Source organism: Callorhinus ursinus, unplaced genomic scaffold, assembly GCF_003265705.2.
Source record: "Callorhinus ursinus isolate GAN/ISIS: 27379988/994484 unplaced genomic scaffold, GSC_fseal_2.0 scaffold3, whole genome shotgun sequence".
NCBI classification, from domain to species: domain Eukaryota; kingdom Metazoa; phylum Chordata; class Mammalia; order Carnivora; family Otariidae; genus Callorhinus; species Callorhinus ursinus.
Window position 1 is genome coordinate 44,877,159 of NW_027397065.1, and position 27,345 is coordinate 44,904,503.

At 44.7% G+C, this 27,345-nt stretch overlaps 1 protein-coding gene across 3 annotated transcripts in view; it reads left to right on the forward strand.

Moving 5' to 3' along the window:
- Window positions 1–2,331: 2,331 nt before the first annotated feature.
- The window catches only part of ADAM19 (ADAM metallopeptidase domain 19), an 81,057-nt gene continuing 56,043 nt past the window's right edge, over window positions 2,332–27,345 (forward strand). The window contains exons 1-3 of one of the 3 annotated variants that reach the window (XM_025867140.2): window positions 2,332–2,532; window positions 5,188–5,273; window positions 9,478–9,548. In XM_025867140.2, coding sequence (XP_025722925.1) covers window positions 2,466–2,532; window positions 5,188–5,273; window positions 9,478–9,548 — 224 coding nt within the window. In that variant the 5' untranslated portion in view covers window positions 2,332–2,465. Of the gene's footprint in view, window positions 2,533–5,187; window positions 5,274–9,477; window positions 9,549–25,528; window positions 25,823–27,345 lie in introns of those variants that run through there. The other 2 variants (XM_025867141.2, XM_025867143.2) reach the window with 2 other exon arrangements.

The window sequence follows — 27,345 nt, forward strand, 5'->3', positions numbered from 1 at the left end:
CATCAGGCTGCCATTCCCACTATATGCCTAGGGCACTTAGCCCAGAGGGCAAGGCTATTTCCTTCTCAGGTTCAGAGGGTAGGGCCTCCTCTTGGTTTCAGGGAGTTGGGCCATCCCTGCCTTGTGCTTCAGATGCAGGACTGCAGCAAAAAGCCACAGGTGTGGGCCTGCTGCCCAGAGTCGAGGAGGTAGGGCCACTGGCTAGGACAGTAGGGATGACACCACTGCACAAGGGGGCCCGGACAGCATAACATTCAACTACAGGATTATTCTAGAGCTTTAAGATTTGGTGGAGTTTGCCTTGCTAGGTTTTGGATTTGTCTGGGACCTGTCACCCCTTTCCTCTTTCTGATTTCTCCCTCTTGGAATGGGAATGTCTATCCTATAGCTGTATTTTGAAAGCACATAAGTTGTCTGGTGTCCAGGTGGAGAGGGTTTCTGTCTCAGGATAAATCATACTTGGAGTTTCATCCATATCTGATTTAGGTGATATTTAGATGAGACTTTGGACTTGGAATTGATGCTAAAATGGATTAAGACTTTTGGGGGTGTTGGGATAGTGTGAATGTATTTTCTGTATAATAAGCACATGAATTTTGGGGAGGTGGGGGTCAAAGGAAAATGTTATGGACTGTGTGTCTCCCTCAAATTCACATGTTGGAGCCCTAACCCCCAGGGTGGCTGTTTTTGGAGATGGGGCCTATACAGAGGTAATAAAGATTAAATGAGATCATAAGGGTGGGGCTCTGACCTGATGGAATTAGTGTCCTTATAAGAAGGGGAAGAGAGAAGAGCTTGCTATCTCCATACAAGCCCAGAAGATGCCACGTGAGGACTCAGTGGGAAGGTGGCCGACTACATGCCAGGAAGAGAGGGCTTACCAGAAAACCAACAGGCTAACACCTTGATCTTGCACTTCTGGCCTCCAGAACTGTGAAAAAACAAGTTTCATTGTTTAAGTCACCCAGTCTGCGGTATTTTGTTATGGCAGCTCAAGCAGACTAATACAGCCTCTAAATACACCAATGGCAAGACCATATCTTTTATTTATCCCATGGGTGCCCAGCGGTTTTGACAGACCCACCTACCTACTCATCATTTTCAGCAATGTCTTGTCCTTCCCAATACACAGTATTTTGTTGAGTTGTGCAAACCTGGGTTTGAAGAAAGAGGCTCAGTGAAAGGAATAGATAACAAGAGGTCTGAGGCTTGGTTTCTAGAACCAGGCTTTGCCAAAACTTGCTAAGGGATCTTAGGGAAGCCACTTCTCTCTGATGATTATCATTATCCATCTGTAAATTAAAGTGTGCTGTATCAGACTCTGGAGTTAGACAGATGTGGGCTTGAGTCCAGACTCTGACATTTGTTGCGTGACCTTGCACAAATTACTCAGCCCCTCAGGTTTGGTTTTCTCATCTCTAAAACAGGATAACCCCAGGGATTACTGGGCTAATTAACAGATGATGTATCCAGAGTCCCCGGCACATTTAAAGGGACAATAAAGGTAGTTCTTTTCCTAGATTTTAATTAATTAATTAACTTAATTTATGCAAAGCGCCGAGGACAGTTTCTGGCACTTAGAAAGGGCCGTATCTGTCTTAGCTACTTTTTTTTTTTATTCTAGCAGATAGTAAGTCCTCAGTAAGTACGGTCCTTATGATTATTTTCAGGCTTCATTTCCCTCCAAAGCCCTAAATCCTAACCATACCTAATTCTGTTTTTCCCCCAATACAACCCGTGGGCTTTCCTGCCCTAGTGTATTTGTCTACTCCGTTTTCTCTGTCTGGTGCTCCATTTCTCTTCCTCTCTCAGAGCTCAGATGTCTTCTCCCCTGGGAACCCTCTCTCCACTACCCTACTCCTCCCAGTCAGAGGAATGGCTCCTTGATTTGTGTCCTGCTAAGAAAACAACTCCATATAGCACTTAGTTCTTTGTGCCTGGTGGTTCGGTTAACTCTTTCAGAGCCTGCTTCCAAGCGTAGCGGCCTCGGGGGCACGGTGCTGGATGAGTAGCCTCTGGGTGTCACCCAAGACGTCTAGCACAGTGCGGGACAGAGGAAACGGGCCCCTGTGCAGAGAGGGGTCCAGTTTAACTCCTAGAAGCCCGAGCCCCCGACCCTCCCCGGGCCGCGCCCACCATGAAGCCGGCCCCTCCGCGGGCTCGGACTCGCCCTCCGCTGCTCCCCATCACCTGAGCCGACCCGGCTCCCAGCGGTGCCCCCGCCTCCTTCCCGGCGGTCCCTCCCGCCCCGCCTCCCCTCCCCTCCCCTCCCGGCGGGCGCGTCCCCTCCTCCACCCCGCGGCGGAGCCCTGCGGAGCTGAGGGCGGAGCGTTGCTGCCGATGGCTGGGAGCCGGGCTGGGAGGCGCTGGGCGAGCAGTGGGTTCCAGACGCGCCGCCGCCTGGCCGGGGGGCTGGCATGGCCGCGTGCCTGTGAACGCGGAGCGCGCGAGGGGCCACTGCCACCATGCCCGGGGGCGTGGGCGCCGTCCGGCTCTGCCTGCTGGCGCTCGCCCTGCCGGGGTGGACCAGAAGTAAGTGGCGGGGCGCGTGTGTGTGTGGGGGGGGGCGAGGCTGGGGGAGGATGGAGGCGGGTGGGCTGGGTGGCCCGAGGACCTGGGAGTCGCCCCCTGCACCTCCGCGGGTCTGCTTCCCCGAGGTCCCCCAGCCTGGGAGCCCGGGCTTTGTTTCCACGTTGTGCGCCCCGGGAGGTGGTGGGGGTCCGGGAGACCCAGAGCAGGCAGAAAACAGTCGGTCCCCTCCCTGGCTTGCCTCCCTCGCCCTCGTTCTCTTTTTCCACTGTTTTTCTGCTTTGGCTTCTCTTTCCGCTGCTTTCCTAGTCTCTCCTCTTCTCTCCAGTCTTTGTGTGTGTGTTCCTATAAATATATGTTGATAAAATTGGAACCATACCATATGTACAGTTTTGTGCCTTGCATTCTCCACTTCACATTATGAGCCCACATCATTACATTCTCCAAAAACATGATTTTAATGACTGTAGATTACATCAGGAAATCGCAGAAGTGTAATTTTCAAAAAGTTAACATGCCTCATGCAAATATAGGATGAATGGGTAGCAAAGATTCCTTCACTTCATTGATGAGGCGGTGAGTAGGAAGGTGAAGCTGGTTCAAAGCATGAGAGGAACGGGTGGTACAAGCCTCCGAGAAAATGTTGACGCCGTGCGCTGGGACAGGTACAGAAGTGGGCAATGCCCCGTAGGGTCAACCAACCTTAATTCTTAGTGCTCTCTCTACCATACCGAAGTCATTTGCATCTCTACCAGACAAAAATCTACGGTTAACATGTAACTTCACACAGTATGGTTTTTTAATTTGTTGCAAATTAAAAAAGTCAAACCAAGGTGCATTCCCCTAGAAAAATGTGGTGATCTATGGGAGGGCCTGTTAAACAATGCTCCAGTGTGACATTGAAAGGGCATCCTGCTTGCTTTTTGCCTCATTTAAAAGTTTTGAACCATTTTTCTTAAGATGTACTCTGTTCCTGTCTTATTTAAGCCTTGCTTTCAGTATTTTTTTTTTTGCAATCATAAAGATAATTTCATTCCTTTAAACATTCCATTAAATATCATATAATTCCCTTTTGTTGCAAAGAATCTAGACTTATCAGAGTCACCAGAGCAGGGATAGGCCTCTCTGGTCCCCCCAGGAATATCAAGTACCTAGCATAGTACTTGGTAGATAGTTAAGCATTCAGAAAACACATTATGAATAAATGAATGCATTGCTTCTGATTTTTACCAGTACTATGAATCTAATACTTGTCTAGTGAGATTATTTTTCAGATATATTTTGATTGAGAATACATTATATCAGTAATCTGAAAGGAACATCAATCACTCATAATCCTGCCATTCTACCAGCCAGCTCTCACACCACTCATTGTGTTCTATGTGATCGATGTGGTTGGTTTAGAAAGAATAGATTTTGGAATCCTCACCCCCACCCCAGGAGTCCTATGGATTTGGCCCCTTCCTGTGGAGACTAATTTATCTAGGTCTTGGGGAATCACCACTTTATTAAGGTTATCTGCAAAAAGTGTTTGAGTGGTACCTAGAACAAGGAAAGACTTGTTTCAGCTCACCTTTCTTGGAAAATAGAAATCCTGCTGCATATCTTGTCTTGAGGATGAAGGGGAACCGAGGAGTGATAGTGATTTGGAAAGTAGGAAGTGATCTACAAACGTAAACTTGCCATTAGGAAGCTCAGGGTAATGTGATGATGCTTTGTGGATGTGGGAGCAGTTTCATGGTGACTCTCCCCAGTACTGCTGTGAGATAAGCAGTCCGGTATCATTGTCTTCATATGACAGATGAGCATACCGACGCTCAGGGGGAAAAAACCCATGGACCTGACTTCCAGAACATACCCAGAATCCGACCACTTCATTCCTCTCTACTGAGCTCATTTTAGTCTGAGCCACCATCATCTCTCACCAGGTCTCCAGCCCCGCCTTCTTGCTTCTATTCTTATGCCCCCCCCCCCCCCCATTGTACCCCCCATCTCCACCCAGCAGGCAGAAGAATCTTTTAAAAACCAACCACAGATCATATTGCTCTGTGTCTAAACCCTCCAGTGCCTTCCAAGTCTATTTATAATAAAATCCAGACACTTGCCATGGCCTCTGTGATATCAGACCCATGTCTCCTACCACCTTCCCTGCTCATTTACTAGATTCTAGCTACCTCTACCTTCTGCTTGTTCCTTAAACGGGCCAAGTCACCTTCTGCTCAGGCAGAATCATTGCACTTGCTGGTCTTTCTCCCTGGGGCACTCTTTCCCCAGGTCTTTTAATGGCTGCCTTCTTCTCGTCTCTCAGGTCTCAAATACCATCTTTGCTAAACATCCTGTCTAAAATAGGCACCTTCTCTTCGGTGTCTCTTTATTCCATGACCCTATTAGACCATTTGAGAATATTTGTGTATTTTGCATCTCCCACCTCTAGAAGGTAAACTGTGAGGACTACAGAGACCTTGTTATCACTGTTTACCACAATATGGCCAAAAACTAGCAGAGTGCCTGACCTATATTAAGTGCCAAGAGCCTGGCCTCCAGCAGGTGTTCTCCTAATGACCCAATAAGGGGTTTTTCCCAGTTGGCGGTGCATGCCTAGCTTAGCTGGGGTGCAGAGTTCTGGAATTCCAATGGTTGTGCATCCTGTATTGGTAGGAGGAAATGGGGAAGGCACCGCCCAGCTACAGCATGAACGAATAATACCTCAGTGGAAGACTGCAGAAAGCCCCACGAAAGAAAAGGTAAGACACAAAATATTTCATTTTCAGAGCCAGGAGCTGACAAGTCCATTCTGTGAGATGCGGGGCCACCTTCTCAACTTCCCTGGAAGCGTCATTGCTATTAGTTCTGTTTCTGGCCTACTCTATCCTCTCTGTGCATTGGTTTTGAAAATCCCAGAGGGGACTTTCCTTCATTGTGTGACAAACTTCTAGAACACTTCCAAATGCTATTAGTTGAGGAAATGAAAATTATTAATGCTGACACAAGCTAAGTGCAAATATGTGTCACAAAAATCACCAGCTCTCAAATGGAATTGATTGAATATTGTCACTGTTATTTTGGCTCTATATAATACATGCTTTACTTTACTGACAAGATAATGTACTTGGAGAGAAAAATAATAATTCAAGCTATTTTTAAGAGACAGGGGAGGAATCTAGTACTGGGGGATATATCTTAAAATGCAGTAGGCTCCTTGGGCCATGACACCAGCAAAATGCACAGGCTTTATCAAGGAGATTGGGAACAAGACAGAAAACATTATCCTGTTCTGCAAAGAGGACCTGGACATCTAGGATATTTTTTGTGGTTCTGGTCTTTACAGTTCAAGTGAGACATTAAAGAGCTAGAAAGGAAGACAGTTGCTGTGTGCCCGTAACCAGCTATGGGACCTTCTACTTTCCGAACTTTAGATTCCTCATTTATAAAATAGGGCTTCGAGGGGATAGGAATAGAGAGGGCTGGGGAGAAGTGATAGTTAATAAGGTCCTTTGGGGCTCAAAGGGTCTATGATTTATTGGGCAGCATATAAAAAAGCAAGATTATAGTAGAAGAGAATGGAGAGAGAGCTGTGTCAGGGAAGATTTCAGACTTTGTGGAAAGGTAAATGGAGAGGAGAAATGCCTGGAATCCTTGAAGTTACAGCTAGGGTAATACACTCGTGTCCAGAATGCTTCCATTTGAATTTATTAAGGGAACTTGCAGCAACAAATTTGGGAGAAATGAAAGTAAGTAAAGACAATAAATGCATGAACCTCATTTCATCAAAAAGTAGGAAAGGCTGAAAATAGCCTCAGGAAAAATCTAGACAGATTGATGGATGCCTTCCTAGAGCAGGTTATTTTTAGAAATTAGGATCTTGGATAGTCCAACATACCTATTACTGCTCGAGGAATGGATCCGATACTTTCTGTAGAGGTTCTTTGTTCCTTCCAGATGTGGGATGCCGGGCATCCTCAGGAAGGGCCTGAGAAACAAAGTAGAGCTCCAGATCCTGTCTTTATTCCTAGCCATTGTCTGCCCAGAATCTGGGTCATTGTATTTTGTAGGAAGAGTCAGCACAGTGCCTGGTGCCATAAGTATTTGTTGAATGAACGAATGAATGAATGTCAGAGAGAGAGTAGAAGGTAGGTTTCAGTCCGGCCTCTTATTCTCATTTATGTAATTAATTCATTCATCAAAGATTAATTGAACAGTCACTGAATAATAAGTATTGTACTAGATCTTAAGGGGGGGCGGTGCACATATGTAGGACAGGTTTCTGATACCCTGTGAAGCTGAAGATCTATTTAATCTACCCTTAAAGGCAAAGGAATTTTAACCTTTCCCTGTGGGAAGTATAACCAGTGGGTCGACTCCCTCCACCTCCTAGGAGAGGTGATGTTGCCCTTTCCTAGCACAGAGTGGGGTTGCAAGGGAAAAGTCAACAGGGAAGATGCATAGATCCTGATAGAGCTGTTTCATTGTTTGCTTGAAGTGTCCCTTGGAAACAATGACAACATATTTTAAATATCAGTATCTGAGCATCTTCCACACCAGAGAGAAATATTTTTGGATTACCCACTTGTAAATATTTGTACTCAGGTTGCAGCTTGTGTCTCTTTGGAGGAGAGGTGACAGTGCTTTGATTTGTGTCAACTTTCCTTTTTGTGTGTGGACTGTCACATGGACATCCACTCCTTGAATAAGGGAATTGCTACAGCTCTGTTGCTGTGTACTTTTCCTCAGATGCCCACTTGGGACTGTGTCCCTGATGCTTAATGTCACTGGACAGGGTCCTTGTTCTGGAATATCCCAGGGTAAAGTGGCAAAGGATCAGCAGCCAGAATAGGTGTTATCAGAGTTGAATCAGGGCATCAGAAACAGAGATGTGGATCCCTTAGTGAAAGTTACTGGGCAAACAACCACCTAACTTCCTCTCCCCATGGTTTTGAAATGTCCCTTTTTAAGAGAAGTCAATAGGATGAATTAGTACAAAAATAACAAAGGACAGGGTTGCCCAAGCTTCCTGGATCAGAATGCAATACTGATCTCATCGGAGCCCTTGGTGGCCTGAATGTCTCAGGGATGCCCAGTGCCTAGGACCCTAAAGGGAAGTGCAGTTTGGGGCAAATAGAAAGCAGAGTGTGCTTGGAAGAGGAAGGCCCCTACAACCAGACGTGGCAAAGCAGTGGGCCCACTTTCTCTGATGCTGAAACTAAGCTTTGGGGTCAACTTCAGGAGTTTATCAGTTCCTTGGTCCCAAGTTAGAGAACACCAAAGAATTGATCCTGTTTTTAATATGCTTAAATATGTAAATATCTCATTTCAAATAAATAACTTTTCCCTTCGAAATTAGTTCAACCACCTTAAGTTGAATTGTTGAATCATGGAAGTTTATTATGACTTGAATTTTTTTTCCTTCTTTTTTAAAATTTAAAAAAATTTTTTAAATTTTTATTTTTTTATTATGTTTAGTTAGCCAGCATATAGTACATCATAGGTTTTTGTTGTAGTTTTCAACGGAATCAATAGTTGCATAATTTTCCACAATAATAAGGTAAAAAGAGATGAAAATCCCTTTCTATTTTAAAATATAAAAGCAATTCTAAAAACATGGAAAGATGCACAAAGAAAATAAAACAACCATGGTCCTACTGCTGAGAGGTCACTATGGTAACTTTTTGATTTATTTCTTTCTACAAAAGTATATTTAAATAAAATATACAGTGTTGTTTTGAGCCTTTGTGTGCTTAATAATTATCATGTATACTTTCTTGATAGTTTAAAAATTATTTAAAGTCATTTTTAATGACTGTTGAGTGTTTTGTCATATGATTGATCATCATTTATTTAACTATTCTCCTATTTTTGGACATTCAAGTTATATTTCATTAGTCATTATTAAAGTAATGAGCATCCCTGTGTATGAACCTTTGCCTGTGTTTCTGTTCTCTTCAGATAGAGTTTTGTGTTACTGAGTCAGAGGGTCTAAGCATTTAAAAACTCTTGGTCTATCTGTCAAATTATTTTCCACTGAGTTGGTATCTATTTAAATTCTTACTGGTAGGGTCTGAGAGTGCCTATTTTTCAGTATGCTCATTGTGATTGATGGGTTTTAAAAAATATCTGTCACTGTGATTTTTTTAAAGGTTTCTTCAAAAAATTTTGCTTTTTGGTGGAGAGCAGTTACCAGTGGTGTTGAACATGTTTTTCATGCTTATTGGCCATTTGTATGATATCTTAAATGATCTCTTCTGGGTATGCTGCTCATTTGGCCATCTGTAAGTTTTTCTCATGTGTTTTTAAAATGTACCTTCTTTTGGACCTACAAAACTTCAGTTAGAGTTTCTCCTAGTTGTCTCCTCTGAAATGGTGGGGGGTATCCTAACTGAGAGACAAAATGAAATAAAATACGAACTCACTCGGAAGAGGGTACTCCCGGTATTTTCGATAATAGACAGCAAGTATCAGCGGTTTTCTCTGTTGCCAGGCTCTGTGACATTATTTACATTTACTATGTCGCTTAATTGCCACAAGATTCCCATAAGGCTGACTGTTACTATCTGTTTTACAAATAAGGAAACTGAGTTGTAGGGAGCTTCAGTAACATGCCCAGGTTCACACAACTGCAGTGTGAGAGCTAGCCCTTGAATCCAGATCTGACTGCACAGAAAATTTACTGTCGAAGATCCTGTTGTCGAGTGTTTGCCTTGACCAGACCTGCATGGAAGCACTTACATCACATTTCAGCTTGGGGTTTCTTTCCTTTGTGTGTGAGGAGGAGGCAGGTGGGGGAGGGGAACAGGGTCTTTTGGGGGCTGAAGTCATTTCATGTTTGGGCTGGAAATGCAGTTGACCCTTTCTCGTTCACTTCCTGTGGATCAATGTCAGAGCACTGTGCTTGTTCCTGGGAGCCTTGTCCCCTGCTTTTAGGAACTGACATTCTTTTGTTGTTGCTTCTAGCATCCACTCAAAGCTGAGCTCAGGGTAACGGCCGAGGGGCGAGAATTCATCTTGGACCTGGAGAAGAATGAGTAAGTGGACTCTTCATTTATCCATAATGAAACACTTCACTTCCATGTCAACGCCGGATGCAGGTGCCACTGTTTTGGAAGGAAGCAGTTTGTGAAATCACCAAGCGCTCCATCTGGTTCCTTTGCGGGGAGTGTCTTCCAAAGACAGCATATCCCCCATCTCTTGACTTGCTGTGAAATTACTGGACCATTTAATGTCTTCCTTGAATTTCCTCTGGCTGTATTTCCGGGGCCTCCTAGAGTTCACTGCAGGCACACAGGGGTGTGTGTATGTGTGTGTGTGTGTGTGTGTGTGTGACGAAGGGAGGGATGGAATGGAGGACTTTGGCAGCTGACTTACTAGCTCCAGCACAGCGCATGGCAGGAAGTGAAGGAGATTAGAGGAAAACAGCAGAAAGCAGAGAGAGAGGCAGGGCGGAGTGTTGTGGGATTTGGCGCCTCAAATGCAGGCTGCTCCATGTGTTCTGGGTCAGCTAAGTCTGAGATTCTGCCAGGAAGGGCATGGTCAGCAGTCTCCTGGCTTCATCAGGCTGATTCCTCCATCTTCCTAACCTCATTCATCTCGGGTGGCTGCCTGGCTCAGGAATATTTCCACATTGATTTGCCATCAAGTGCATTTGTATCTTGATTCATTTTATTGAGCAGGTGAATAGACATAAGCATGGCTACTCGTCGGCCATTCCCAATCTGCTTGGCCGCCGAGCGCTCTCCTTACTTGGCTGGGGGATGCTGAGGCTTCTGGTATTTTCCCACTAACTAGTTCTGCCTCACAGACCTCGCAGATAAGGCTGCATGGCTCAGAGAACTGCCTGCCTCCTCTTGGCAGCCTCTGGAGTCCCCTGGAAGCAGATGAGTAATCAGATGCATCACTGCCAAGAAAGAGATGGATAGAGACCTTCCCATATCCAGAAGGATGGGAATGGCTGCTAAGCTCGGGTAGAAAGCAAAAACATGAATTATTCCAAATTTGGGCTTTTGGATACTTGCAAAGGAGCGTGAGTAGTGTTGGAAGTGTGGTAAAAGCATGCCTTAAGCAGCATGTACAGCAATGGGCTTCATCCACATCTTTCCTCTGCCTCCAGTCTATGGTGGCCTCTGGGAAGCTGGGAAGTTGGGCATCTCAATCATTTTTGCTACTTTCCTCCTAACAGTGAAGCCACCCCAAGAATGGCTTCCTTTTGTCCCATTTGCCTGGAACAGAATTGGCTGTCTATGGCCCCAGAAGGTGTCGACTCTGCCTGTTTGGGATTTCTCCCTGTGTTGTCTTCCTCTGGTCCTGCAGAAAATGCCTTCAGAGGGTCTCTTCTTGTTGGTCTCTCAGGAACCTGCTTCCGTTTCTCGTGGCTCCAGCCCTCCAGCTCCAGGCTGAATGTCTCCTCTTGCCACCTGAGTCTAATCCGTCCTATTTGGCCTCAAGTGGACCATTTAACCCTCAGCTTCCTCTGGGCAGTCCAAGTGATGGGGGGGATGTCATGGGTAAATGGGATCCCCAGACTCATCCTTCCCTTGGGTTTTGGAACCTGTGCAAGGGGCCATAGGAAGTTCGAGGAGGAAGATGTCTTAGAAAACCCTGGACACGATGGTCTTATGCATGGTTGTAGAAACTTTGAATCAGAGAGCGATAGGCAGGCACTTGCCGAAGGTTGCCCAACAACCTAATCGAGAGAGGTGAGACTAGGGTCATTCGTGTTCTTGGCTTGGGTCTGGAGAAACCGAGGTTTAGTTCCTAGCTGTGTAATCTGGGGCAAATTGCTGCAATTTGTGTAAGCTCAATGTCCTCATCTAAAAAATGAGGATAGTAATGCTAATTCCATAGGGTAGTTGTGAATAGGCAGTGTGCACAAGGTGCTTATATTATAGAGCACACGGTGAGTGATCAGGCACGGTGGTGAGTTTTATGGTCCCACATGAGAGCTTCAGAGCAGGGCCCTCATGTTCTATTGTCGGCTGCTCCAGGCAGCCCTTTGGTTTCCCAGTGAGCAGCAGGGGGCTGGATGTGCTTCCTGGCCTCCTTGAGCTGGCAGAAGGCAGGAGACTTGACAAAAATGGAAGCAGCAGAGCCAAGCAGTATGACCTCACCAGGTATCCCTGGGGGACGGCTTCCTGCTATTTTCATCTAAATTGGGCTTTTTGTTTTTGAACATGTGTTAGCAAGCGGAACTCTTAACTGCACACGACTTCCTAGTGTGTTTATTTCCCCAAGCCTTCTCATTCATGGGGCTTGTGAGTCCGGATTCAGAACAGCTCGGGGGTGGGGGGTGGGGGAGTGAGGCTTTTCTGATTTTTTCAAATTGCTGCGTTAAAGTTTTTGTAATCCCATGATACTTGAGGGGAAGCTAGGCTCTGTGCCAGGTGACTTCTCAAGCTCTGGTTCTTAATTTCCTCAACGGATTTATTCATTGTTATTCATCTGTTATGCATCCATAGCATTGCTGGCCCCAGTGTCAGTACTGGGAACCTGGCTGTGAGTATAACAGTTCTGCCCTTATGGAGCTTATATTCCAGTGGCAGGAACAGTAAACAAATGAACAAGTGAACTGTGGTATGCTCAAAGATGTGCGCTATGGCGGAACCAAAGTGGGGGGTGGGGGGAGGGGTCGGGAGGGAGGGGCTTTCCAGAACCGTGGCCAGGAAAGGCCTTGGTGGTGAATTGATATTGGAGTCAAGACCTGAAGGAGGTGAGGAAGTGAACCTTGTGGTCGGCTAAGAGATGACCATTCCAAGGAGAAGCAACAGCCAAGTTCAAAGCCCCTGATAGGTTATGAAGTTTCCCTTTCTCTGTAGCTCCCCACCCCCCATACATTTCCCCATATATTGGATTCTCAGGCCTCTCTGGGCAAGGGCTTCTGGGATTTGTGAGGGAAGGGAGAGGACATTTCTAATTTATTTTTCATCATCCTGAGGTGTCTGGCCTTCTCCCATCAAGTCAAAGCCCAAGTGCTAATGCATGGCCCAAAATAGCAGTGAGCAGACCTTTAATGGAATTCACACAGGGAGAGATTGCCAAGAATGGTGAGGATGGAGGAGCAGGGGCATGGGCTGGGGGAGTGGGCACGTAGCAAACGGGCCTTCAGCTCAGAAAGCAGACACCCCAAGTTGTCTTAATTCAATAACATGACAAGTGGCAGCCTTTTCCTGCTGTGAAGCAACTCAGGATAAATGGATGGCATTCCCATGGGAGACGCACACCCTTTATTGAGTGCAGGCAAAAAGGAGTGGCCTTGTAGGGCTGATCTCAATATGGCTTTCATGTCGGACAGTCCTAGGTTGAGATCCTGACTCTGCCCCTTACGGAGCTGTATGTTCTCTTTAAGTCTCAGTTTCCCTATCTGGGATATAAAGATAGCCCATGCCATGAGCCATGGGGAGGATGAAATGAGATGGTGTGTGGAAAGCCAGCACACTGCCTCGCTTCTAGTCCATACTCTGTAAATGGCAGCTACTATTATTTCTTGCTCATGATTTTTTAACTGCAAAAGTAATACATGCTTGTTGTAAAACATGTAGCAATACCAAAATATGTAAGTAAAAGAGTGAAAGTCTCCCACCCTCAAGGAGAATCCATTGTTAGCTGTTTGGTGGGCATACCTTGGACCTTTTCCGTGTGTGTGAGAACACGCACACAGATACTCATAAACACAGTTGCACAGAAACTCACATACCGGCTGCTATTTTTGTTGGGGAGGGAGGAGCAGAAATGAGACTATACTATATATCTTGTTCCATACTTGTTTTTTTAGATTCAACTGTATATCTGAAGGTAGTATTCTACTCTAATAAAAGTATGTATAATGTTGCTTTACATTTACTCACATGCATACACATAATCCGCCAAGGTTGGTGCGCAGCTGTTATTAGGAGAGCCTTACTTGTGATTGAGGCAGTGTTGTACGTGGAGAGAGTACTGAGGTCAGAGACAGATGATGTAGAAGTGATCAACAAGCCAGCTGGCTCTCCTGGGTCTCAACGTTCTCATCTCTAAAATGGGGATTTAGTCCCCGTTGGGCTCTAAGAGCTTTTTAATTGCACTACCTATTTAAAGGACATGGTGTAAGTAGAAAAATGGAAAAGAACTTCCGACCTTACGGAGTTTGCTCTCCAGTTATAGAGACATCCTTGAAAATAGGGCACTGGGATAAAGGCAAATGCCCCCAAACCATGGACCTTGAAGTTGAGGACAAACTGCTAGCTCAGGACTCACCACTTAGGCAACACAAACACGAGAAGGGAAATGACAGGGAAGAAATTATAGGCTGCTATTTCCACAAGCCACAGATTTGAGGCATAAATCCATAATATTTTTTCTGCATATAATTTCCCCCATGCCCTGAGGACTGCCTCATCAACCCAGAAGCTCTACTAGACAAAAATTTGTTTGCTGAAATCAAATGGAATCTTCCTTAGCTGTAAGCATCTAGGGAGATGAACACCTCCAGGAAATGTAGGCTCTGGCTCACTCCCTTCTCCCTTCTGTGCTTTTTCCCAAGGAGGGCCCAATGAACTGTTGAATCAGCTTGCAGGATGCTCACTGGGCTGCATTTCTCGAGGGCAGGATCACTAGGTTACAAGGTCACCTTCAAAAGCACACGAGCAGCTCAACTAGTGGGCACTCTGCCCAGAGGACCTTTGGCCATGCACTTCTCTCTGCTGGTCTCTTGAGCACGTTCTGGAACTCTTAATTTCCTTGGTATACTGTCCTTCCCTTGAGTACAAATGATGATTAAGATTCAGATTTTGGCTTGGGAAAGAGAGAAATATCTTTTGGTCTCGCTCCATTCATTGTGCTCCAGCCAGCTAGCTAAAGGGAGATCCTGTTTGCACGAGTCTAGCTAATAAGAGTGGACATTTGTTTTCTTTTGTGTGTATGTCTACCTCCAGACTTCATGGAGAACAGTAACTGTCAAGGCAGAATTTGGACTTTTAGAGGCTCAGTGTTTGTAGCATCCACGATTACTTCTGATGTTAATCTCTCCTCATCTCTCTAATTTCTTATTAGTCCTTCAGAGATGCCACTGGGAAGGAGACTGCTTTTGTTGTCCTGGAAATCAAGAGACAACCTGGAAAATCAACAGCATTCACTGCTAATGGAGTGATCTAGTACCCTAATTTTCTCCTTTTTCCCCTCAACTCTATTTGAATTGTATAATACTGGAGGACTGGAGAAGGGCAGTAAAGGAGAGACAGTCTGGATTAGTTACCACCTCCTGGTGCTCCACTTCTCTTCCAAGGAAGCCTGGTATAAATGTGTAACTGATCCAGAGCAAAATCCTGATTACACCCAGGCCATGGCACTCTCTGCTGCCTCCACTTTTCTAGTTTCCTCTTGAGTTGGGAGTAGACTTTAACATCTTATCTAGGATAAAGGACAGCTCTGTTTGACCCTCTCTTGTCAGGAGCTTCATTTGTTGGCAAAATTCAATTTCCTGGATCAAAGAGAAGCTTAAGAAAGGCTTAGACGCTATCCCAATGCTCTTGGTAAACCATGCTTCACTGAGTCGCATTGAAATGAGTCAACAGACATATGGATTACATTTCACTTAAAATACACATGGCTTAAGAAATTAGAGGATATCATTCCTTAACCAAGTATTTGGCAGATCTAACGCATTCAAAATGTTTTTCCAAACTTGGCATGCAGCTGGGCTCCCCATTCCCTGCAGTGGAGATCGTGTAACCCAGGGAACCTGGTGCCGAGGAAATGGTTGAGTGGATGGGTGGGGACACGAGAATTTGATGAGAGCGGCCTGTGAGTGTCTGAAGTTTACTTCAAACATTTTCTCAAGCATCAGGAACTGAAGTTAACCCTGCCATGTTGACTCTGAGGCAGTGAATGCATAAGCGGATACAAATTCCAAGCACTGTGCTAGGCACCTTGCCCCAGAGACACCTCGTGGTCCTGTTTGAGATGTAGTTTCCAAATGTAGCTTTGCAAACTGAGATTGATTTCATCTACACTTCCCATGTTGTCCAGAACCCCTGGAGTTGCAGACAAAATGGACTGCCAGCCTATCTGATGTGATCTTTTTGCAAGCCAAATTATCGCATAAGCAGGGTCTTTATTTATTTCCAAATCACTGGAGGGGACATGATATTGCTATCTTAGGGTCCATTGCATAAATTCAGTTTCAGTAATTAAGAGTGCTCATCTGAAGGGATGCAGTTCTACATTTGCCAGAAGAGAGTATCAGGGAGTGTCTGGAATTGAAATAACCTAGATGTGTTGATTCTGAAGGCCGTGAGTACCTAAACCTGAAACATTATAACCCATAGAGTAGAACAGGCTCAGGCTTTGGTGCCAGAGAGACCCAGATTTAGTTCTAGGCACTGACACTTCCTGGTTAGGTGGCCTTTGGCAAGTCACCTGCCTTCTGAATATTTCTTCATCTATATTCATAATAATATTCACTCCTTAGTGAGCATGTACTGAGAGCCAGTTACTGTGCAGAGGCACTTCAATACTGCTCTATATAATCCTCATGGCAACCCTTCCAGGGAGGTATCACTGTTATTCACATTTTATAAATGAGGAAACTCAAGTGTAAGGAGTTTAATAATTTATCCAATGTCAGCCGGAGCCAGGACTCAAACTCAGATCTACCTGTCTCTTACTATCTTCTACCACATGCATAGAAAGTAGATATTAATACCTTCATGGGCTAGGTTGAAAAAGGGGCCCCTCCCCAAGATATTCAAGTTCTAATGACTGGGACGGGAGAATATGTTACTTTATATGTAAAAAGAGTCTTTGTAAGTGTGATTAAGTTAAGGATCTTGAGAAGGGGAGATTATCCTGAATTATCTAGGTGGGTCTTCAGTGAAATCACAATTATATTTATAAAAGGGAGCCAGGGGGAGACTTGATCATAGACAGGAGAAGGCAGTGTGACCATAGAGGCAGAGACTGGAATGATGTGGCCACAAGCCACGGAATTCAGGTAGCCACTGGGAGCCCGATGAGGCAGGGAATGGCATCTCCCAAAGGGAGTGCAGTCCTGCTGACACGGTGATTTTGGCTTGGTAGGACTATTGTCATTCTTCTGGCCTCCAGAACCAGGAGAGACTAATTTCCTGTTGTTTAAAGCCACTAAGCTTATGTTAATTAGACAGCAACCACAGGAAACAAATACATCTCCTGAGGTTTAGCGATAATGTATTGGATGTGCTCAGTACAATGCCCAGCACTTAACAAGCAGGTTTCAATACACACTAACTTCTATTAATGCAAAAGCAAGAACAAATGTTTTCTGAAATGTCTTGGTAATGCATAGCATTGCATGTGGCCCCTGTGACTGTCTTCAAGTATGAAGTGACAAGAGAAAAACATATTGAGAAATAGTGTGTGTGTGGTTATCACTTATCAGCATTTCCTAAGTTCCGGTCATATTCTCAGATGCTCAGTCTGCCTTCAGGTAACTTCTGGCTGAGGAATGATGGTCACATATTAATAATCATGGTAATTATAGCTGTTACCATGTAGAAGATGCCTACAGAGCAGGCACTGTTCTGAGGTCTCTAGGTGGTTCATCTAAGTGAATTCTCACCACAACTCTGAGGTGGAGGGACTTGTATTGGCCTTATTTGGCAGATGGGGACCCTGAGGAATGGAGCAGGGTGACTTGCTCCAGGGCCCCTGGGAGGGAAGGGCAGAGCCAGGATATGAAGCTAGATCTGTTTGACTCCGAAGCCCAGGCTCTTAGCTGTGGCTAGATGTTTCTTCTCAGAGCCTTGTCCTTGCTTAGTATGTTCTGTCTTGTTAGAACTGGTATTACTTCCCTGTCCTACCCTCCCTCATCCCTTTCCTTCTAACAGTCCTAGGCCCTGATTAGGATCTGGACTAAAGTGTATGGTAGTAGTGTCGTCCAGGTGTGTATGGCTTCAGAGCCTGGCTCCTTGCCCCCACTGGCGATGTAAGCTTTGGCAAGTCACTTCATCTTTGTGAATCTGTTTCCTCATCCCCTTGGTGGGGCTAATAATAGTGGCCACCTTGCTGGATGTTGTGTGGATTCAATAACGTCATGCTCCCAAAGGACGTACACAATGCCTGGTGCACTACAAAATTGCAATAAAAAATTGCTATTATTTGTATTTTGCAGGGTCGGAAAAACCGTTAAGAATGAAGTAAGAGAGGGGCACCTGGGGGGCTCAGTCATTAAGCGTCTCCCTTCGGCTCAGGTCATGATCCCAGGGTCCTGGGATCGAGCCCCACATCCGGCTCCCTGCTTGGTGGGAAGCCTGCTTCTCCCTCTCCGGCTCCCCCTGCTTGTGTTCCCTCTCTTGCTGTGTCTCTCTCTGTCAAATAAATAAATTTAAAAAAAAAAATCTTAAAAAAAAAAAAAAGAATGAAGTAATAGAGAATTTCCCTGAGTTGGTTTCCAAATATAATTTGGGAGGGTTGACCTTAGAGCCCATGGCCTGTGAGAGGAAAGTCACTCCTGCTCTCCAGCTACGGCCAGTTTGACCTCACTGTATCTCATGAATACAGCTTTGAGGGGCTCTCCAGCCAAGCCAAACTGTACGTCTTCTCTGTGCCTGGGAGTCAGTGCCCAATCGCTCCCTTGGCAAAGCCCTGAACTGTCCGACGAGGAGGTCAGGATGTGTTTGCCGGTTCCGGCTCTCTCTCCTTCCAGGGACCCGCAGCCAGGGCTGCCTGTGTAGCAAGGAAGGATGTCCCTGGTTTTCTTTTGTCTCAAGCTTATTTCTCCTGGCGGCCCTTCAGCGGGAGCATGGAATAAAATGAATGGGAGGAAGCTGTCAGCTGGCCTTAGATGGACCCTTGTCCGAGCAAAGGGAAGCCATGCCCTTGGAGGAAGTCAGGAAGTCAGGAGTTGATTTCTTGAGTTTGAGGATCCCTTTACCATCAGGTTGTTTACCTTAAGATAACAACGATTGCCGATCGCAGGCATCCAGTGCGGGAGCTTCTACCCCGAACTTACTATTTGATGTAAGTTGTTTTTTTTAACCCTTTGTAAATTTCCATGTGAACTTAATCAAAGGGGGTTATACTATATCCTCAGTTTTATGTGTATTTTTTTCACTTGGACATAGAACATGGACAATCATCAAATCATTTAAAAAATTTTATGCAAGAAATTCTTGGAGTGTGTGAAGTTTGATAATAAAATTCTAGAAAAAAATTACACAAGTAATAGAGTTTCTTTTTTTTTAAGATTTTATTTATTTATTTGATAGAGAGAGAGGGAGAGAGAGAGCATAAGCAGGGGGAACAGCAGGCAGAGGGAGAGGGAGAAACAGGCTCCCCGCCAAGCAAGGAGCCTGATGCGGGGCTCCATCCCAGGACTCTGGGATCAAGACCTGAGCTGAAGGCAGACGTTTAACCATTTGAGCCACCCAGGCGGCCCTAATAGAGTTTCAAAATAAACAAGATTATGCTTTATATGCTATTCTGTAATTGGCTTTTTTATTATTTATCTTCATTATCTTTCCATATTAGCATATCTATAGGTCTGTCTCATTCTTTTTAATGGTGCCATAGGATTCCACTAAATGGATAGATCAAAATTTATTAATTTCCCTATTAATGGAGAGTTAGGTTTCCAATTTCTTGCTACGACAAATAAATGCTGCAGTAATCAGCTGACACACTGTCTTTAAGAACATTTGCAAACATCTCTATAGGATTGATACCTACAGATAGAGTTGCAAGGTCATTTAGCATATATGTTTAAAATGGTTTAAATTTTCATCAGTTGTACCTCTCACTCCACAGCTTCTACCCCCGAAGGCTGTACCATTTTGCAGTCAGACAGCAGAATGTGAGAGCATATACAGACACATTTCCATGTAAATTTATCAGATGATTTTTTTATGTGACAATTTTTAATGGCTGTATAATATTACCTTGTATGTGTATGCCATAATTAACTTTGAAAATTTCTTATAATGAAAAATCATCAAATGCACACAGAAGTAGAATAAAATAATGAATCCCCATGTACCCATCATCCAGATTCAGTAATAATAAAGATGTCACAATTAATGTAATTACCCCCATATTGATGGGCATTCAAGCTGCTTCTTTTCTTCTTTTTCTTCTTCTTTTTTTTTTTTTTCATTTTTAACAAACAATATTTAAGTGAACACCCTTGTATTCTTTGGAAGGTACTTCTAGAGGATCACCTTCTATGTTTCAATCAGTGGATCAGGGGACTTTACATGGAACACATGGATAAAGGCACATTTACTTTGGCTTCTCTCTAAGTTACATCCTATAGTCCTTGTGGAGAGAACTTGTTTTCACACACTCTCACCAATGGGTTGATTTTTGAGCTTGGGCACACTCTTTAAGCCCAACTCTCCTGCCATTTTTAAAAACAGCTTTATGGATCTATAACTCATATACCATATAGATTATCCACTTAAAGTATACAATTGAATGTTTTATAGAGTTGTGTAACCCCACATGTTCTAGCTTTTGAACATTTCATCACTCTAAAAGAGAAGCCATTAACAGTTGTATGGGTTGAATGTGTCCCCCAAACTCATATGTTGAAGCCCTAACCCTGAGGACCTCAGAATGACCTTATTTGGAAATAGAATCCTTGTGGATTTAATCAGTTAAGAGAAATCATACTGGAGTAAGGTGGGCCCCTAATCCAGCATGACTGGTGTCCTTATAAAAAGGGGAAATTTGGCCACAGACACGGGCACAGGGAGAAGGTTGTGTGAAGACTGAGGTCATGCTGCCACAAGCCAAGGACTCTCAGAAGCTGGGAGAGAGGCCTGGAGCAGATCCTTCCCTGGTGCTTTCATAGGAAGCATGGCTTGCCAACCCCTTGACCTTAGACTTCTAGCCTCCAGAACTGTGAGAAAATAAATCTGTTTTTTAAACCATTCAGTTTGTGGTACTTTGTGAAGGCAGTCCTTACAAACTAATATGAGCAGGCATTCCTCATTCTCCCACACCCCCATCAGCAATAGGCAACCACTAATCTACTTTCTGTCTTGATTTGGCGATTTTGGATATTTCATATAAAAGATTATACAGCATTTGTGTGTGTGTGTGTGGGTTGTGTGTCTTTTTCACTTAAGGTAATGTTTGTGAGTTGTATCCATGTTGAATAGCATTTATAAGTACTTCACTCCTTGTTGTTATATATCATTCCATTGTATAGATATACCACATTTTGTTTATTCATTCATTAGTTGATGGATCTCCTGTCTTCTAAGCCAGCTTACTTGGCTCCATTCCACGAGGTTGATTTCAGCAAATGTTGCTTGAGCACATACGTATAAACTCCTACACTATGTGCTGTAGGGAGTAGATCCATGCCCTCTGGCAGTTTGCTCTCTGCGGGAGAGAAGACATACAAGCAGCATGATTCAAGGCAGATTACAAATTTAATAATAGAGTTGAAAGTACAAGGCTGAGGAGGCAGGTGGGAATAGAGACTTTCTGACTGGGGATAGAGAAAGCTTCCCTAAGGACAGTTACTTGGAGTTCTGTCTTGCAGGAGCAAGGAGGGGAGGCTGTTTTTTGTCTTTTTTATTGAAGTATAATTGACATACAGTATCCTCTTAGTTTCAGGGGCATATGATTTGATATTTTTATACATTATGAAATGATCCCCATGATAAGTGTAGTGACCATCTGTCACCATGCAAAGTTATTACAGTATCGTTGACTATATTCCCTATGCTGTGCATGACATCCCCATGACTTGTTTATTTTATAGCTGGAAGTTTGTACCTCTTCATCCCCTTCACCTATTTCAAGCGCGCGCCCCTCCAATAACCAACAGTTTGTTTCCTGTGTCTACGAGCCTGTTTCTGTTTTTCATTTGTTTTGGCTTTTACATTCCACATTAAATGAAGTCACATGATATTTGTCTTTCTCTGTTTGACTTATTTCACTTAGCATTTTACCTTCTAGGTTCATCCAAAGGAAGAGAAGCTTTGGATGAGGGAGGGAGGAGAGGTGAAAGGAAGAATGAGAAAGGAATTCACACTGAGAAATTAATATATACATATTTGGTCTGGATCAAGGGGAACCATACTGTACTGCTAATAATTTCTTAGGAGTTCAGTATTCCAACTAGCCAAATCATTTTCATTCAGAAGGGTGTTATGTAGGGAATAGGGAAGAGCTTTATTTTCCTTCCACAGCTTGCTACCCAAAGATTTCAGTGCCTTGAAGCTCAGTTTTTTAGTCTCTGATTTTTTACTTGAGTTGGGCTCTCTTCCCTCAGGTAAAACCATGTGATCTGGGAGGTAGGTGGGGTACTGCTAGGAAAGATGCTTGAGGTATACTCTAAAGCTAGGCTGTATTTTTTTACACATGAGATGAGAAGAAGCTCTTCCCTCAGGCCTCCCCACTGAAGGAAATTCAGGTTGAGTCCAGTAGATACAGGTATACCTAGTGGATGGAGCCATGGAGCCATGGACTGCAGGGGGCTGAGCATAAGACAGAAGCAGCTTCTTCACAACTTAGGGTTGGGGGAAAAAGCCTCTTGAGAAGTTTTGGTAGCTTGGTAGGTGGGATGCAGATGGATATATGGATATACTTTTGGACTTGGGAGAAGTGTGGAAATCCCACCTTCAAGACCTCTGTTTTCTCCCTAGCTTCCGGGATGAGTCTAGGCTCTTCACCTAGACTCCCTAGAAGTTGGAGGATATTTCCACTCCCCAAACTTTGTGCTTGGGCAACGGAACGTGAGGATCCCAAGAAAAATCTAGAAGAGGAGGTCAATACTGGAGCTTCTGGACTGGTTCTGTCCTGAGAATGAAACTGCATTTACACTTCACCCAGGAAATATTTTGATTTTAAGAAAATGAGCTTGTTCTTTCTCTGTGTAGAACTTAGTGCCATACACAGACCTTTAGCTGATACCTTGAATACTAAATAAATAGGCCCTTGGGCAGGCACCCTGGGGCAAGTTGTAGGTCTTGCTTAAGCTCAGTTGGGGGCAGACATTGGGTCAGAGAATCCCTGGCTCTTTATTTATTTATTTTTTAAAGTAGGCTCTATACCCAACATGGAGCTTGAACTCATGATCCTGAGATCAAGAATCATATGCTCTACCGACTGAGCCAACCAGGCACCCCAAATCATTGGCTTTTCTGATGAGAGTCTCTATTCTACTGGGCTTGAGCTCTGGACTCCTCCTTGGGAACTCTTAACTTCTTGTCTTTCCTTCCCTCTCTTCCTTCATTTAACAAATACTGTTGAGTGCCAGCCATGTGGCAGGTGTTAAGCTAGGTCGTGGGTGTTCCCAGGAAAGCAGTGGCAAGCAAAACACAGTCTCTGCTGTCATGGGGCTTAGAGCTTAGTGGAGGAGATAGGGAATTAAACTATTACAGAACGTGGTAGGGCTATAGTGGAGGAAGTAGAGGGCACTGTGGGCCCTGGTGAAGGGGAACCTACCCTGGACTGGGGAGAAGGGACAGCTTCACTCCCCAGGAAGTGAAGTAAGGAAGAAGTAGGTGGGTGGGGGGAGGAGGGTGATAGAGTTAGCATATTCAAGCTGGACAAGTAGCAGAAACAAAGCCCCAAGGGCAAGAGTAACATGTGGAGATGTAAAGAGGTTCTTTGTGGTTGGGGGGGCGGGGCTGGAGGAAATGGTGAGAGAAGAGGTTGGCCAGGTAGACAGGGGTGAATCCTTGAAGGGCCTCAAAGGCTCCTTAAATGGGTTAGCTGTTTATCTTGAGGGCAGTTGGGAACTGAAGAATATTTTGAAGGTCAGATAGAATAGCATCCAAAATGCATTTGAGAAGGATTACTTCACCCGAAGCATAGGATGGATTGGAAGGAGCTAACCTAATGAAGACCCATTCAAAAGTTTTATTATGATCTGAGAGAGAAATTATGGTGATCGAATTTAGGGAAGAGGTAGCTGATATGGAGAGAAGGGGATGCCTTACAGAGGTGTTTACAGGGTAGAATCATGGAGACTGGGAGGTGGGTTGACTGTGGGCTGAAGGGGGGGGGGATGGATTCAAGGGCCAATCTGAGTTTCCTGCGTGAGTAGGTAGCAGAACAGGGCTGCCAGTCTCTGGGTTTGTCCTTAGCTTGTGCTAGGACCTCAGACAAGCCACTTCTTTTTTCAGATCTTTAGTTTTCTCATTAGATGTAGATATAATCCTCAGTCACCAACTTTGCAGGATCATGGTAGGGATCCACGCATAAAAACTATGTGTAAAGTAGTGTCCTGTTCTCTTTCTATGACCCTAGAAGGCCAGGCAGAAGCAACATCTGTCCTTACCCTGGTTATTTATGTAATTTGGGCTTTCACATAGTTTTCCCTCCTTATCTGCAATTCTAAGCACTTAATCTCCCAGGAACTGGTGAGACCTCTGCCTGTTCTAGCAGTTGAGGCCTCAGTGGGGGCCTCTCTGGGCGTTCTCAAACCCACTTTTGTTGAAAACAATGATATCATTGAGTGGGTGGAGCTGGGCCAGGCTTTCCTCAGCCACTTTAAGGAGAAATGGGGTCTTTATGACTTCTGTACTTATGGCTCTTTTCCAGTCCCTTCCATAGCTCCCATGTGCCCCACTGCCCCCTTTCCTTCTCTCTCCCCCGAGGTTACAGATTTGTGGAAAACTGGCAGCCTCCACATTTTCTCCTCTTGCATCAGTCTCCCTGGAGAGAGGTCCAGATGGGCCAAGGGGCTATAATGGCAGCATTATATCAGGCATGGTTCCTTTTTCCAAGCCCCCTTCCTCCCCTGAAAGGAAAGGCAAGTCATGGAAAGGGATTCCTTTGGTTGGGAGACTGGAACGCTAGGGAAAAAGGTGATCTAAGTGTTGGGAAAGATAGCAGGCTCCTTGTAGTCTAGAAGCACTTGATCTCTTGACCTCCTGATGCTAAATTTGGGGCTTGGGTAAGAGTGCAAAGAGTGAACTAGCCTTTCAGTTATGTGGTGGTGGGAATACGGCTGGGGAAAGGAAATCAGAAATGTTGAGTAAGGACCCTTAGTTCCTATTCCTTTACTCCACTCTTCCTCTCTGTCCTCAGCACACACACACTCAAGCACATGGACACATACACATAAACACTGATGCCCAAGCACCCTTCCTCCATAGCTGTGTTGGCAGCATGTTAGGGGTACTTGGAAGTTGGTTACCTAACTGGTTTGCAGCAATTCCAGGAAGGAAGGAAGATGGGCTGTTTAACAGTGACTTGGCCTCCAGGGACCAGATGGTCATACCCACCTTCTGTGTGGCCTGTTCGTGTTTGCCAAGTGCTTGCACAGCTGACCTTGTAGGAAAGGAAAAATCATTTTCCCTCTACCTTTCTAAGTTCTTGGCTGGGAACCCTGTAACAAAAGCCAGATTCACAAGAGAAAAACAAACAGAAGTTTATTAGCATGTGTACGTAAGAGCTACCCAGGGAAAAATTAGTAGTAACTCAGTTAGAATTCAGGCTTATGTAGTGTCTTTCCCAAAGAACAATACATCTGTAGAGAAATGACAGGACAGAGGAAAGCAGTTAGGCTTCCAAAGATGGTAAACTGTGGAGAGGTAAACATATGGGAAACTAATGGGAGACAAAGGCTAGTCAGTACAAGTTGCGTAGATTCTTCTGGTGCCTTCTCCGGGCGGATGGGGCCTGAAGTTGTCTCCGGTGGTTAACTTTTGTCCTTCCTGGTAGAGAGGGGAGGAGGGAAGCCTTTGAAAGTTTTGTCCTACTTTTAGGCAAATAGGGGGAGGGCAGAGAGGTTTTGTTTTTGGGGTTTTTTTTGTTTTGTTTTTTTGTTTTTGTTTTGTTTTGTTCTGTATCTGCTTCTTCTCAGTTGCCTTCGGTGCAAAAGAATCCTTAGGCTAAAGTGGCGCATATTTGGGGGTGGCATATTCTGCCATCCTTTAGCCTCCTCTGATCTTCATGACGGGAGATGCAGGTGCTGGGTGGAGGGCAGAAAAACCATGCTTGCTTCACTCACATCCCCTAGCATCTTAGCACAGTGCCTGGCACTCCACTGACCTCAGGCAATATTCGTGGAATGAGTAAATGGGTTTACAGATGCAGAGCCTGAGGCTCAGAAGAGGTACTGCAGCTTGGCCGATGACCCAGAACAAATACGTGATGAATTCAAGCCAGGAGCAATTTGGTCTTCCTGAGGCCCATATGCCCCACAGTTTGTACTGATGCTGCTGCTTAATAAGCAATTATTGATGAGATCGCACAAACATCCTTCCTCTCTGCCTTCTGGGAGTGTCTGGACGGCCTAACTCTTGGATTATCTACCACTGACATTTAGCTTACTTTTGTTTATTTAGACTGATGGGTTTAGAAGCAAAATGTAACTGTGTGATGTTGGGTAAGTTGCTTTTGCTCTTTTTCAAATTCTTCTATAAAAGTGGATTGAGGGGAAGTATTGGAAAGAGAGGGTGGCATATAAAGATGCTTTTGTTGCAGTCAACTCTGCAATTTATATACTGATCTTCCCCTCCCCCCCAAACACTTTATGGAAACGATATGGGACAACAAATAGAATGTTGGAAAAAAAAGCTGAAGAACTAGGGCTCAGAAAGGACAGGGTCTAGGAATTCATAGGCAGCCTCTTCAGGTGCCACTGCTGGGGTGACTCTGCTCCAGCCATTTTCACCAGATGTCACCTGCCGTGGAATGCGGTGAAATAAGATCGTCCTGGCTTGTCACTACTGACTCCAGGCGCCTGCAGCAGTACTCAGTGACAGAGAACACTGGTCTCAAGGCAGATTGGGGCAACCTTCTGCCAAGAAGGTGGCAGGGATGCTGGAGGCTGGAACGGTAGTTCTCCACTATGATCAAGGAGGGCTTTCCCACATCTGACCTTCTTCACGGGGCCAGAGCTGTGATTTGGGCATTAGGAGGCTAGGAAACATGGGGTAAGATTTATCAAAGTTACTGGGATATTTAATCAGGCTCTAAAAGGGACCGAGCACTCACATTTAGAGCAGGTTGGTTTGTGGTCTTCACCCACCGGCTTTTTGTTTGTTTGCTTTTTTTCATATGTTGGTCCACCTATTGCCCTCTGTCCTAGCGTATTCTCAGAGGCCTGGTGATCTTGGAGGTTCCTCTTCTTCACTTCCCTCTTTGTCTTCTTCACAGAGTATATCTCTACAACATGCCTGTTGCCTCTTGCTTTGGCCCTTCCTTCAGGTTGATCTATTAAACAGGCACATGGTTATTTATCAAAATTTGGTTGTTAGGGATGCCTGGGTGGCTCAGTAGGTTAAGCTCAGGTCATGATCCCAGGGTCCTGGGATCAAGTTCCACATCGGGCTCCCTGGGAGCCTGCTTCTCCCTCTGTCTGCTGCTCCCCCTGCTTGTGCTCACTCTCTCTCTCTGGCAAATAAATAAATAAAATCCTTAAAAAAATTTGGTTGTCAGAGAGGCTGCTATCAATGTTTTCATTTTTTAAATTTTTCTAAGAAATATAGTACCCCATTTCCTTTAATGGCGGTGGTGGTTGTTATTGTTCTTCTTCTCCTTCTTCTTTATCTTCCTTTAACTGTCCAATAAATACTCATAATGGGCTTTTCAGGACACTCCAGAACAAATCTGTAAACTCTTGGGTGAGCCATTTTGAGGTCCCTTACTCAGGTTCCTGACAGTTAAGCTCCCTGATCCCAAGAAATCAGCCCTGTTTGCACAGAGAGGTTACTCATTTTTGTGGAGTTAGCCAGGAGGCATGAAGAGGATTAAATAAAGACCCTGCTGGCCAAAGGAGTAAACAGTACTCGTCTAAACATCCTCTGGTATATAAAAGCAAAACATAGGACCAGGAGCTGGTTGGAAGAATGCCAGGTCTTGTGTGGACTGGGAGAAGATGTAATGGGAAGCAGTTGGTGAAAAGGA